The sequence below is a fragment of the Phyllostomus hastatus genome, unplaced genomic scaffold (assembly GCF_019186645.2).
Source record: "Phyllostomus hastatus isolate PE091 unplaced genomic scaffold, TTU_PhHast_1.1 phas_contig_64, whole genome shotgun sequence".
Lineage (NCBI taxonomy): Eukaryota > Metazoa > Chordata > Mammalia > Chiroptera > Phyllostomidae > Phyllostomus > Phyllostomus hastatus.
Genome location: NW_025333928.1, coordinates 10,927,270 through 10,941,355, shown reverse-complemented (window position 1 = coordinate 10,941,355; position 14,086 = coordinate 10,927,270). Strand labels below are relative to the sequence as shown.

Genomic DNA, 14,086 nt, shown 5'->3' with positions numbered 1-14,086 from the left:
CCCAGTGAAGTCCCTAAGCCAGGTGGACCCACCTGCTCCCCTTCCTTAGAGTGACCGATAGCCATAGACACAGACCCATGGGTAAGCTGTCACATGTCCCCCCTCCATGCTTAGAAGTGGCCCCATCAGCCCAACCAGCAGCTGCTGCTTCAGCACCAGGCTGGCACCCATCCCAGGAGCCAGGGGGAGGGCACTGAGGCAGACGGACCCTGTGTGTGGCTGTGCTCTTGCTTCTCCACAAGCAGAAACAGAAAGCCGGTTGCCTGCTTTATTTCCTGTCTACTGTAGAGATCACAGCCACAGGCTGGCGTGGTGTCTTAGGCCTTTAGGACTCACCTGCACCATTCTCTGCCCCTTGCCTCCCCTGAGATGGGGGCTGTGCCGGGCCCCCGTACCCTGGTACTGTGGCTTTTTGACTTTTCTAAGTGGCAGAGAGATTTATTCTGTACATGAGGCCATGCCCTCACTCCTGTGGGATCCACCGTGAAATTATGGTGTTTGGGTCAGGGAGGGGTCAAGTTCAGGTCTTGAGCACGGGCTCACCTGGTCCTATTCCCGAGGGCCCGGAGTTCACTCTGGCAGTTCCAGCTGTGCGCAGCTGGCGAGTCTACCTCTTCTGTGGATAGGGGACAGTGACCCAAGGCTTCCTCCTGCTGGGGAGAGGCCCGGCCACCAGCACCCAGTTGTCCTGCTGGGAGGTTCATTTTTGCCTTAGTTTTTTGATGAAGGACACCTCATCCCGATTCCGGATACCATAACTGAAAGAGAAGGGAAAATGTCAAGTATCCAATCTACAGATGGTTAGGTCCATGACGCCTCACCTGAGGCTTGTGAGAAACCAAGAAAGAACAGTGGGGAGAGTGTGCTGTCCAGGAAGGCAAGGAGGGGCAGTGTCCACCCTCCCACAGACTCGCACTGTGCCAGCAGGCAGCCTTTCACCACCAAGCACTCTTTCTCCTCTCTTCCGGGCTCCGAGTAGCCCTGAACTGCCACTGGTAAGAAACAGTACGCCCCTCACTGCTCCTCTGCATCCCGTTCTCCCAATAGGGAGAGCCCCCAGCAGGACATGGTCTAGCCAGGGACTCTCCTGGTCTCAAATTCCCAGGAACTGACCGAAGGGCCTGCTGGGAGGGCTCAGCCCTCTGGCAGAGCACGTGAAACCAGAGGGCATAGTCCACATGCTTCCCTGCAGCTCAAGATATGGCCTGAACTTACTCTCGGAGCTTCTTCCTGTCTTCTGTGAGCTTTTCTCCTGCAGAAGTTAGGTGGTACGTCCTCCACACATAGGACCTGCAAGATAGGGATTCAGGTAAACCTCAAACAGAGGCAGTGGGGCAGCTGGGATGTGGGGGCTGGGTGTGAGAAGGGCTCAGGTGCATGACCCCTGGGCGCAGAAGCACTGCCCTGTCTGAAGGATCCGGAGGATGGTGACAGGGAGCTAGTTACTTGTCAGTACTTGTAGTGGAGACCAGGCAGTTAAAAGCACATGTCCGGCAGGGGTATCTGTGGAGTCCTACACCAACTCCAGGGAAGGGTCACAAGGAGCCACACCTCCTCACTCACCAGCTGATGTGCTGAATGCCCCCTTCACGCTCCTGCCTGAGCTGCACATATCTCTGGATGGCCTTCTTCAGATCCAGGACTGTGGCGTTCTGTACTACAACCACAGCTGCAACAAGGGACAGATGGGAGAATATCTCACAGCCACAGCCTCGGGTGGCAGGAGAGGAGCCCAGAAGACCCGACAAGCCTTGTTTCTGACTGAGGCTCAAGTTCGGGCAGGGAGGGCTTGTGGTTGCCCCCAACCCCCTGGGCATGGCCTCTTGGCATCCCGCCGACCAGCCCCTGTGAAAGCTCAGCCTGCATGGCCTGAAGGGAGATGGGCAGCACTTACGCATGACTTCCCCATCCATCTTGCACACTCGCACTGTCATTGCTTGGCCATATTCCAGGGCTATTTGGGAGTTGACCTCTTCCAAAGTAACCTAGAAAAGAGCAAGGGTGGAGGTGGGAGCCCTGGTTCTCTTTACCACCCCCAACAACAACAGAGAAAAACAAGCTGATAGTGTCCAAAAAGTGGTGCCATATTTTAGGAAGGACAAGAAAGTGAAGGGATTCTCACTTATACATTAGAGCTTCCCATATTTTCGGCACCTTAGTCTCACGCTCCACCACATTTTCTATTTAAAGTCCAAAGTGGACAGAGGCTTGGAATAAAGGAACGTAGAAACACGCAAGAAGAATGACCATCCCTAGATCCTCTCACCAGGGGATGGGCAGGAGAAAGAACCCTGCTCGTCAGCTCAGTCTGGGAGCCCCTGACCACCAACCAGGATCCGGGCTTGGGCCTCGGGACAAGGTTGCAGCAGGTGAAGAAAATAGTAGTTTAATTCTAAAACTCCATGATGGACAAACTAATACTGAAGACTGAGAAGGGAAAACCCAGTAATAATGACTTGTCTTTATCATTCTGTTTGCTATAGGCTTTTTTACACCAACTTTGTGCTACAAACCTATGTGTTAAGATGTCAGGTATTCTCACAACTGGGTTTTTTGCCGCCGTTTTAAATTCCGTGCCCAAGGCGAGTCTCGCCGTCCCATCCTAGGCCCGGCCCTATTTAAGACTCTCGTTTACACCCAGAGGTGCCTTACTGAGGTCTCTGGGCCGCTGTCCTCATCAGAACCTACGCATAGCTCAACGGGGAACGACCCCGGTCCCTTGCCCAGGCGCACCTGGATCGGTAGGTCGCAGAGGAGTGGGTCCTGCACCACCATGGCTAGACCTTCCTGGAACACGTCCACCGCCTCGGAGTGCGGGAGGGCCTCCTCTTCATCCTCCTCGTCCTCCGGCACCTCAGGCGGCGGTGCTGCCGCCTCCGCCTCCGTCTCCGCCTCCGTCTCCACCTCCTCCCCCGTCTCGTCCAGGGCGCCCTGACGTCCGAAGAGCTCTGTAGGCACCGGCAGCCTACGAGAGCCACGCTGGGCGTGCACTGCCAGGGACGCAGCAGGCAGTTCCGCCTGAGGAGCAACGAGGGGTGGGGCTTCCCTCAGAACCAATAAGAAGTGCAAGATGGCCTGCCGCAGTGCTCGCTGGGAACGGGGAATCGGCATGTCTATTGGTGGGCTGCGGGAGCGGTGGCCGGGACCTAGGTGAGTTCGGGCCGGAGAGTGTGCACCCAAACAGCCGCAGGGACTGCGGGGAATTGCGGGGCAAGTCGTCTGTCATGCTGCTCTTCTGTCCGGGCTGCGGGAATGGGCTCATCGTGGAAGAGGGACAACGCTGCCACCGTTTTGCCTGCAATACTTGCCCCTACGTGCACAACATTACCCGCAAGGTGCGTTCAGGAGCCCGGCGTCGGGCCGGGCGCCTCCCACAGGCCTCCCGGCGCTCCACGCCCACCATTCCCAGAGTCCGCCTCTATCCTGGCGTTCCCTCCCGGCCGCTTCTTTCGGCTCTACCTTCGAGTCTAACTAGAATCCGTCCGTGTGTCACTTCCCAGCGCCATCACCCTGGGTTATTGTCGTTACCTCTCTTTGGGCTGGCGGCTCACACATGTGCTCCCTACGCTGTGGTCACAACAGCGGCCAGAGTGGTCCTGTTAACTTTTAAGTCAACCCGAGACCATCCCATGCTCAAAAACCCTCGGCAGTTCCCTCACGCACTCAGTAGAAGCCAAAGGGTTCACAGGACCGAACCTTTCCCCTGAGCTTCGCTTCTCTGATTTCAAGTACCAAGGTGCTCCTTTGTCCCAGCAACACCAGCCTCTTGGAGGCTCTCCCGTCATGCACGTCCTTGTTTGCTGTTAGTACCACTGTAGTCAGTGTTGAAGGAAGGAAGTCTGGGGAGACAATCTTGAGGGCATGTATGGAGGTATGGTTCGGTGGCCCAGACCTGTTCTGTTCACTGACCTGGAGAGTTGAAAGTCTTGCTGTTGTTGTTCGTTAGGTTACAAATCGGAAGTATCCAAAGCTTAAAGAAGTGGATGATGTGCTTGGTGGAGCAGCTGCCTGGGAGAATGTTGACTCTACTGCAGGTAGGAAAGGGAAACTCTTTTTATTACCAGCTGTGGATAAAAAACAGGAGGCTGCTGACTGCCACTCCGTGTCAGAATCTCTGGCCACTTACAGGAAGTGGGCTTCTAAAGATAGAATGTGTATTTGTTTTTTAATAACTTATTTGTTACACAAATGATGTTGGAGCAAGCCTTGGAGTCATGCATGCCTGAGTTAGAGTTTCAGGGTGACTTCTTACTGTGGTATGACCTCGGCTCCCTTGACCTCTCGGGGGCTAGGCCATACTCGTAGGTGGTAAGAGCGCAAAGTGAGCCATACAGTGTTTGGCAGGTAACAGGCACTGAGCAGGTGGTAGCTGTGACAGCAGCCATGGCAGGAGTAATAATGCAAATCAGTCTAAGGAAAAATATGGCCTTTTGGCTCTAACAAAGAGTTTTAAAAGTTAATACTAGAGAGCATTAAACTGCAGTCTTGGTAAAATAAATGTTTATTTCAAGTCTTGCCTCTTTTCTGATAGAGATAGTTGTGATGGAAAAAAGACAGAGAAGAGCCCTGGATGCAGCCAGTATTGAGAGGAGAAGGAACTAAGTCATGAGTAGTACTGTCTCACCATAGGAGACCATCCCAATCTACTATGTTAGAAATTTGCCAGTGGCAGACTTTGTCATCGAAAGATGAATTATGTACCAAATGTTCAAAATGGTGTTTGAGGGTGGGAAGGTGTTTCCATCAGAGCAGTGTTAGTGTCTCACAGTGAAATCTCTTTGAAGGTAAATGTGTGCCTTGGGGCCCTCTGAGAGGTGCAGTGAGACCTTTGTGAGAACAGCCTGAGGCGCTAACTGCCAAAATGCATCCCTGACTACAAGGGCCAGGGGCTGGTCCTCCGTTGGAGCTTCTCTGGGAAGATGAGAGGGTGCACATTGCCCAGGTGGTGGAGGTGTGCTCATTAGGGGAGCATGTGGGGCATAGACCCTGTAATTCACATAGCAGCCATGAGTCACCTTTTACGTTGTTTCCAACCCGTCTTCAACCAGATTTGAGAAGAGAGGTGGGACCCAGGGAGGGAAGGAGAGTTTGCAAGCTCTCCTGGATCCCTCAGTGTGAGAGCCTGTTGGGGATGTGACCACTGTCTGTGACCTTAAATCACGGTACAGGGGACACTAGATAAGCGAGGAGGGTCTTTGCGGCCTTTCACCTAACACCTGCTTCTCAGAGGTATGTTGGTCACAGACATCATTTTCTTCTATGGGTCACTTGTTTTTTTTTTCTTGTTTCTAGAGCCATGTCCCAAATGTGAACACCCTCGTGCCTATTTCATGCAGCTTCAGACCCGCTCTGCAGACGAGCCGATGACCACCTTCTACAAGTGCTGCAACGCTCAGTGTGGACACCGCTGGCGGGACTAGAGCCGGCTGTCCCGGCTGTGTCGGTGGCTGTGCACCTCACTCCCCGAGTGGGTTCCTGTGGGGAGCGAGCACTGTGTGTCCTCAGGGTCTCTGCTGGTGTGGCGGGAAGCCAACGTTCTTAGGGTTGTTGGCCAGGGTGTCAGGAAATGGACAGGTCACCTGCCAATCAGTGGATGAACTCATTGGTGTCCAGGGAGATTTTGTGTGGGGGCTTACCAACAACTAAGAACACTCTGTTTAAGGTCCTGTTCGTTCATCTTTACATTTATTGGGCAATCAATGTTCTTTACTATCAACCAACAATCTTAAGTATTTATGTTGCACAACTAATAAAGTAAAATGTATTAATTTAGTACATTAGTTGTTCCTAAATATTTAACTATTAATTGCAAACTTATTAAATCAAAATTTATTCTGTATATTAATTAAAATGAAAAACTTAATATTGCCTTCTCAGTGTTTTATATGATTTAAGTAGGTGTCAAACCACAAATCATGATTCCAAAATTAAGTAGGACTTGGACTAAATTGGTTACAAAATTGCTGATGATGTAGATTTAAATTTATTATTTCTATTCTTGCTACTTAGGATTATAATAAATTTATTAGATACTATGTTTTTATACTTTCTGTGTTCTTTCCACTCTGAAATGAAAAAGGACACTTTAAACTAGCTGGGGACAGGGTCTAGGTTATTGATTGATTGTGTGCTCAGGGCCTTGACTTAATTGCTTTTCCAAATCTCCCTCTCTTTTTAAAAAGATATTACTTATTTATTTTTAGAGAGAGGGGAAGGGAGGGTGAAAGAGGGAGAGAAACATTCACGTGTGAGAGAAACATCAATCTCATGCCCCGCACTGGGGACCTGGCCTGCAACCTAGGAAGGTGCCCTGACCAGGAATTGAACCTGCGACCCTTTGATTTGGAGGATGACACTCAAATCACTGAGCCACACCAGCCAGGGCTCCAAGTCTCTTAATAATAATGAAGTCTTACTTATAAAGTCATGGGACTTAAACTTATACCTTTGATATAGGTTTTTACTTTTAAGTCTTGATATTTTTCCCAGAAATGATTTTTTTCTTTTTGTAATTTACTTTTATTTTTACAAGTTATGCCATGCTAAAACTTCATAGAATTACTCATGTGAAGTAATTTTCTTTGACATTTTATGGCTTAATCAAATGTATACCACAATTAATTTTGTTGTTTAAATAGGGATTTGTCATGATTTTAGTATCACAAATTTAGGCTGAGACTACACTCAGAAAAAAGTTTAAAGAATGGCATTACAGCTCTGGCTGGTGTGACCTAGTGGGCTGACCAGACTATGAATCAAAGGGTCGCTGGTTCGATTCCCAGTCAGGGCACATGCCTGGGTTGCAGGCCATGTCCCCACTAGGGGGCACGTGAGAGGTAACCACACACTGATGTTTCTCTCCCTCTTTCTCCCCCTCTAAAAATAAATAAATAAAATCTTCAGGAAAAAACAAGAAAAGAATGGCACTCCCAAAGACGGAGTGAGTAGTAAAAAACAAAAAGGCAGGGCTGCTGTACAGCGGCAGCAGTAAGTCAGGTGCTTTCACCGTTGTGGGTCTTCGGCGTTGCCGAGCTTAAAAACCGGTCCTCCAAAAAGGGTAAAGAGGCCTAGCTGGTTGGAGCATCGTCCCAATCGGGGCGCATACAGGATGTTTCTCTCTTACATTGATACTTCTCTCTCCCCTGCCCCTCTAAAATCAGTAAGACGCATCCTCGGATGAGGGTTTTAAATAAAAAAAGAAGACTGGATGAGGTACACAAATTCACATGGACTACTGAATTCTGTGGAGAAAAAGGGATGGCACGGCCACTCTCAAGGGGAGAGCACGCTGACCCTTGCCTGGACAGGCTTTCATTGGTTTCCAACAGCATGACATCAAAAAAGGTTCTCATTATTTCTAGATTTAGTTAAGTGATTATTTCTTACAGATAACAAAAAGGAGAAAAAGTTGCAAATGCAAAGGAACAATAAAAATGATTGATTTGGTTACATTTCGTCCTTGGGACATCTTAGCACAGACTTGAGGGAGTTGCTTCAGAGATATACATTAAACATCTGCAGTCTTAGCTCAGGGCGAGGGAGTTTCAGCAAGAGCAAGTCTCACAGCAGCCTAGGTACAATGCAGGCCTGGTTCCCCACGGGAAAGCCGATCTGCACACTTGGCTCCTGGGTGCCGCCTCGCATTGATCGGTTTTCCAGATCAATACTGGGCTACATTCCCCATTGCCATGCTGATCGGTCCCCTATAGAAGACATTTTGGGAAAATACAGCAATTCCAGGGTGTGCTATGGCTTTTCTTTAGCAACGTGACCTCCAAAGAGAATCCACATGGATGCAGTCAGAGAGGCAACATGAGACTGAGGAGCAGCCAAATGCGAGCGCCTGTTTGATGCAGGAAACCTTCGCTGTCGCTATTACCCTGGACTTGTCCGATCTGCACTGTGTGGATCGTTAGGAAGGCTGCGGTAGTTACAGCACCGCAGGCGTGTTAGGCATGATAGAACTCTTCCACAGTGGGGTGAATGACAGCTGCATCTGTGGGTATCAACCAGCCCGTAAAAACCGAACACCAGCAGCAATGGAGCAACAGCATTGCATTCCTCTCTCCCCATGGTCAGTGCATTCTGGGCATCTCAAGGCTTCTAGAAATCCAGACGTTTCTTCAGGTCAACTCAGCCCAGAAGTCCTGTGTCATGATGCTCGGGAGCCTCACCCAGTTTCAGTCCCGAAATGATGAGTCTTCAAGTTTCCCATGCTTGTTTTCTTACCGCTGTGAGCGCAGCGGCCGGGATCTCAGCCTGTTATCTGTGACTGGTTGTGTTTTGAGACAGTTTGTTCTGGTTTTACAAACATGATTTTATCATGTGCTTTAGTCTCTTCTGCTTCTGCCACTACTTCTATTCTGCCTCAGGTGCCAGATCTTCTGTCTGTGTTTGTTGTGAGAGGCCTTGTGGGTCTGTGGGGAAGCCCACGCCCTCAGAGGGTAGCCTGCTTGCCTGCCCGTGCGTTAGGTGTGAGACCTCAGCCAAGCCACTCGACCTCTGCCTTCCTTTCCTCGTGTGTAGAATGGAATTAGTAATTGTCACTTTTAGACTTGGTGGGTCGAGAGTCAAACTCTAGGAAAATGCAAAAAAACAACTTTCACTATTTTTTTATAGGTAGAGTTTGAACTGTAATCATAGTAATTGAATATAGTATTTTGTAACACAGGTATATTGATGAGAATAATGAATACTATTTTGCTTAATCGAGGTTCAAAATTAGTAGTGTTTCTTGTCATCAAAATTTGAGTGCAAATGCACAGGCTGGTGTGGCTCGGTTGGTTGGGTGTCGTCCTGCAAACTGAAAGGTCACGGGTTCGTTTTCCAGTCGGGGCACATGCCTAGGTTGAAGGCACCCAATTAATGATTCACTTTCTCTCCCTCCTTTCCTCTCCCTCTAAAATCAATAAGCATGTCTTCGGGTGAGGATTTAAAGAAAAAAACTTCTTAAAAATTGAATGGAAATGTGCATTTGTTAATGCTAGTTAAGTGCATAAAATTCATTCTTGACATTCAATATGGATAAGACATGCAAATATTTTCCTCAAAGTATTTGCTGATGAATAATACAGTGAAAAAACCATAGTCTTTAAACACTGTATGTTTTTACAAGCTTTGTAAATTTTTTCACTTAAGCTCTTTCATGCTCTGTGTATATTTTTACCACCATCAATGCTAACACATTGGCAGATCCCACTTCAAGTTCTACTGAACTAGTATTTTCTGAACTTTCAAGTGCTGAATGTAATTTCAACTCCTTGACAGTTAAGGAGTAGTTACATTTATGTAGTCCTAAAATTATTTTGGTCCTTTGAAGGCAACCGTGAGGCTGATGTGGCCCCCGGTGAAAATGAGTCTGACACCCTGCGGCCTAGAGTGTGTCCTAAGTTTTAAGACGACTGCTTTCACCCAAGGCTGAGCGTGTTAATGTTTTCTCGGGGCGCACTTCTTGCTGCTGCAGTCAAACACAAATAAATTACAATCAGTAAGTAGCTCTCCTTGCTTGGTGTACAAATGACCCCCTTGTGTTTAATGTGTTTGCCTTGTTTTCACTTTTAACTTCTGTGAAGAAATCTGCGTGTTGAGAACCGTGCCAGGGATGGGCGCTAGGCTGGTGATGTCGCCCAGCGGCGGCGGCGCTGCGCAGTGAACAGCCTCTGCGGTCCAATCTGATGACAGAATAACCCACTCTCCACTGTGCCTTGAAAATGTGACATTCGTAGTTTACTTAACACTGTAAAAAAAATTATTTATTTTTTAAAATCGAGGTAACGCTGCTGAGAGCACCCTGTGTGAGTCTCAGGCGCACAGCATTATCACTGACGTCTCAGAGCGCGCTCTGCTGGGTGCTCCCACCGCGAGTCTGCCTCCCTGGGCCGCGAGTCTGCCTCCCTGGGCCATGGGTTTGACCTCTGCTGTCCGTTTTGCCTCCCCTCCCCTGCGGTAACCACTCTTCTGTTCCCTGTATCTACAAGTTTGTTTTTATTTTGTTTTATTCATTCATTTGTTAATTCTTATTATATATCCCTCATGTGAGTAAAATCATATGGTTTTCGTCCTGTTCTGACTTATTTCACTTAATATGATACCAGCTGGGTTTATCTATATTGTCACAAATGGTAACATTTCATTCTTTTTCATGGCTGAGTATATGTGCACCACAGTGTTGTCCATCTATCTTGCCAGACACTTAGGTTGTTTCCATATCTTGGCTATTGTAAATAATGCTGCAGTGAACATAGGGGTGCATGTATCTTTTCAAATTAGTGTTTTCATAGTCTTTGGGTAAATCCCCAGAAGAGGAAGTGCTGGATCATAGGGTAGTTCTATCCTTAATTTTTTGAGAAACCTCTGTACTGTTTTTCATAGTGGCTGCACCAATTTAAAATCTCACCAACAATGCAGGGGGATTTCCTTTTTACATCCTTGCCAGCACTTGTTATTTTTTGTATGAAAAAAAATTTTAATTCTCACCCAAGGACATGCTTAGAGAGAGGAGAAGAAAGGGAGGAGAGAAAAATATTGATATGAGAAACAGTGATTGGTTGCCTCTCTCATGTGACCTGACTGGGGACCAAACCTGTGACCTTTTGGTTTATGATACAATACTCCAACCAACTGAGCCATACAGGTCAGGGTGTTGCTTGTCTTTTGGAAATACCCATTCTGCCCTGGCTAGTGTGGCTCAGTGGACTGAACAACACACAGTGAAGCGAAGGGTCGCCAGTTCGATTCCCAGTCAGGGCACATGCCTCGGTTGTGGGCCAGGTCCCCCATGGGGGGCGAGTGAGAGGCAAACACACACTGATGTTTCTCTCCCTCCCTTTCTCCTTCCCTTCCCCTCTCTCTAAAAATAAATAAAATCTTAAAAAAAAAGAAATGCCCATTCTGACAGGTGCGAGGTGATATCTCTTTGTGGTTTTGATTTGCATCTCCCTGATGGTTATTGATGTTCAGAGTTCACTTTTCTTGTTTTGACATGTTCAGTGTGCACTGGTGATAAACATAAAATGAGCGCTGCAGTACAGCAGTGCCGTGGCCCTTGAAATGCGGAGTGACGGCCACACCGCTGAGCTGCCCATGTGCTGAGCTGCCGTGGGGAGCTCTGTTGCCGCCACTCAACTCTGCACCATGGAGTGAGAGCGGCTGTAGCCAGTGCAGATATAAATGAGTGTGGTTGTGTTTTAATAAAACGATGGACACTGAGATTTGAATTTTATATTTTCATGTGTCACGTAATTTCTAAAGCAATTTCCCCCAACCACTGAAAAATATATAAACTATTTATAGCTCACAGGTTTTTGTAAAAAGGAGCAGGTTGGATTTTGTCTGTGGGCTGTAGTTTGCTAACACCTGGCGTACCTCATAGGGTTGTAAGAATTATGTTGCTTAACATACATAAAATCCTTACACCGTCTCTGAATGAATGATACTGTTAGTGTCTGATTTTCTTGTTTTCCATGGTATTGTGTTTTCACAGGTATTTGGTGACTCCTGGATGTGTGTTTTTTGTGTTTGATGTTTTTCCTCTGTGGATGTTGTTTTTCTATTTATCTCCATGTGTCATGGGAGGGGGTGGGGCATCGGGATGTGCCATCAGGGCACTTTCTGGGAAAGAGGAGCTGGCTTTCCCCAGTCTCAGTGTCCCTGAAAGGGATCTGTGAGTGGAGTCCCCTACCAGGCCTGTGGCCACGGGCGCAGGTGTGGGGGCGAGCTGGCCTGCTCGGCTCTTCCCCGGTGAGGATTCAGGTGAATCCTGGTGATCGTCCTGGGCTCTCCTGGCTCCCTCTCCCCACCCAGGAGGGACGTGTGGCTGCCTTCTCAGGTGTCCTCTCCGGTGTGTGTTAGGATGTGGTTTCCTCATCCGTCCACTTGAATACCAGCTGCCTCCCTTCTTTCAGAGGTTCCTTCTGGTCCATCCTCCATCTTGTTTCCTGCACTGTTATGATGTATTTTTGTGTTTACAATGCTGTATTTTTCACTTATATACTTTCCTTTTGGTTCTCTTTTCAGTTTCTATTTCTCTGAGATTTCTTATTTAAACATCAGGGGCATAGTTTCCTTTATATCTTTGATGATAAAGTAGCTGCTTTGAAACCTGTGTTATTTCTAACACTTAGTCTTGGGACTCTGTCTGCATTGCTTGTCTCTCTTCTTATGTATGGGTCACCTAGTTCTGCTTCTCCATGTGTTTAATAACTTTGGATTTATTTGGAAATTGCAAATGATGTGCATTGTAGAGAGTATGGATCCTATTATGTTTAATGAAGAGTTGTTTTTTTTTTTTTTTTTTCAAATAGGGGCTCAACTCCGTGTCTCTGATGCAGGCAGCAGCTGAAACCTCCCTTCAGGCTGTGTGACCTCCTCTGAGCTGCGTGCAGTGAGCCTGCACGTGTGTGGGTCAGGGGTCACCCAGAGATTTTGGGAGCATTTAGATGCAGAACTGGGGACTCTCCTCTCTGGGTTTTTCCTTTCTGTGATTTCCTCCCTTTCCAGCCTTTGTGGTCTCCACTTGTGGGATCATGGTGTGGGTGGTATGGTCTGCTGGCTTTAAGTGAGTAAATTATATCTCTAGTCAGATGGGAGGGGGACTCTGGCAGACAGAGAGAGGGAACCTCTCTTGGTAAGAATACTAGTGAGGGATGGCTCCAGTGACTGTAAAAGAATATCTCTGTAACAGGCAGTATGTGGGTCAAGCTGACTGAAATTTGAATACTAGAAGGGAATGTGATTATGTCTCTGGTCACGCGTAAGGCGCTTCCTGGGCTGGAGCTTGGCTCCGTCTCTCCACAGGGCCTGGTGTCCTCAGACTCCAGAGAGCTGCAGCTCTGAGGGAGCCAAGCCTCACTGAGGCGTTTTGAGGACAGGACACACATGTGCACACACATGTGTGCACACAGGCACTCACAGATGAACGCAGGCGTGTACACACACTCAAATGTGACTTATCTGGTTCTGAAAAGGACACATAGCCAGTAAGTATGTGGGAAGATGCTTATCTTCACGAGTAACCAAGTGCAAATAAAAACAATAGTGAAGTACTTTTGCCTATCGAATCGGGCAAGATTGAAGACTGATAGTGTACACTGTCAGTGAGGGTTACAAGCATCTCATACTTCTGGCGGGAGTGGGATGTGGGACTATTTTGGAGGCTCACTTGGCAGTATCTATTGATATGTTTTTATTTTTATTTATTCACTTTTAGAGAGAGGGGAAGGGAGGGAGAAAGACAGGGAGAGAAACATCAGTGTGTGAGAGACACATCGATTGGCTGCCTCTCACACACCACCGACTGGGGACCTGGCTGCAACGCATGCATGTGCCCTCACTGGGAATCGAACTGGTGACCTTTTGGTTCACAGGCTGGCACTCAACCCACTGAGCCACACCAGCCAGGGTTCTATTGATATTTAAAAATGCTGAACTTTAGACCACAATGCCACCCCTAGCAAGTACGCATTCTAGTGATTAAAGATCCATGCCCAGAATTGTTCACTACCTTCATCTAAAATAGCATAGGTAGCCCTGGCTGTGTGGCTCAGTCTTTTGGGTGTTGTCCCGCAAACTGAAAGTTTGCGGGTTTGATTCCAGATCAGGAGATACGCCTGGTTTGTGGGCCTGGGTTGCAGGTTCAGTCTCCAGTTGGGGTAGGTGCAAAATGCAACTGATCAATGTTTCCCTCCCTCACTCTCTCCCTCCCTTCCCCTCTCTCTGGAATAAATAAAATAAAATAAAATAAAATAAAATAAAATAAAATAGCATATATACTCTTGAAACTAATATAATGTTATAGGTCAGTTATATTTCAATAAAAATTCAAATAGCATGTATAGGCAGCAGTCCAAATGGCCATTGGCGGGATTATGAAATCATAATGTACTCCCATTAAAGACATGAGGTAGGTTTTTGTTGAAAAGTGTTGAAAATAGGCAGAGGAACAAGGAGGCTGGGAAGCTCAGAGCACAGTATGAGTCCATTAAAAATGTGCATTTGAGCTTAGAAATGTCTGGAGAGACTTGTGCCTACCCCCTCACCGGACTACCTCTGGGTGGGATAAAAGGTGCCCCCCCATGTTTTACTTCCT

General features: G+C 47.6%; 2 protein-coding genes across 2 annotated transcripts; one reads left to right on the top strand and one right to left on the bottom strand.

Moving 5' to 3' along the window:
• Window positions 1-254: 254 nt before the first annotated feature.
• SNRNP25 (small nuclear ribonucleoprotein U11/U12 subunit 25) lies at window positions 255-3,017 on the bottom strand. The gene is made up of 5 exons (XM_045848956.1): window positions 2,734-3,017; window positions 1,895-1,985; window positions 1,564-1,669; window positions 1,216-1,290; window positions 255-758 (listed from the first exon to the last, which is right to left on the bottom strand). The coding sequence occupies exons 1-5, from the start codon at window positions 2,773-2,775 to the stop codon at window positions 701-703; spliced, it is 372 nt and encodes a 123-aa protein (XP_045704912.1). The 5' UTR covers window positions 2,776-3,017; the 3' UTR covers window positions 255-700.
• An 81-nt stretch (window positions 3,018-3,098) lies between these two features.
• Window positions 3,099-6,035, top strand: POLR3K (RNA polymerase III subunit K). Its single transcript, XM_045848957.1, has 3 exons — window positions 3,099-3,335; window positions 3,947-4,034; window positions 5,293-6,035. The coding sequence occupies exons 1-3, from the start codon at window positions 3,225-3,227 to the stop codon at window positions 5,418-5,420; spliced, it is 327 nt and encodes a 108-aa protein (XP_045704913.1). The 5' UTR covers window positions 3,099-3,224; the 3' UTR covers window positions 5,421-6,035.
• The last annotated feature ends 8,051 nt before the right edge of the window (window positions 6,036-14,086 follow it).

Coding starts and splice junctions, on each gene's coding strand:
- SNRNP25 (XM_045848956.1), bottom strand. CDS start 2,775: ATGGTGGTGCAGGACCCACTCCTCTGCGACCTACCGATCCAG. Junction 1,986..2,733: donor TCTGCGACCTACCGATCCAG/GTGCGCCTGGGC, acceptor GCTCTTTTCTAG/GTTACTTTGGAAGAGGTCAA. Junction 1,291..1,563: donor GGCATTCAGCACATCAGCTG/GTGAGTGAGGAG, acceptor CCTATCTTGCAG/GTCCTATGTGTGGAGGACGT.
- POLR3K (XM_045848957.1), top strand. CDS start 3,225: ATGCTGCTCTTCTGTCCGGGCTGCGGGAATGGGCTCATCGTGGAAGAG. Junction 3,336..3,946: donor TGCACAACATTACCCGCAAG/GTGCGTTCAGGA, acceptor GTTGTTCGTTAG/GTTACAAATCGGAAGTATCC. Junction 4,035..5,292: donor GAATGTTGACTCTACTGCAG/GTAGGAAAGGGA, acceptor TCTTGTTTCTAG/AGCCATGTCCCAAATGTGAA.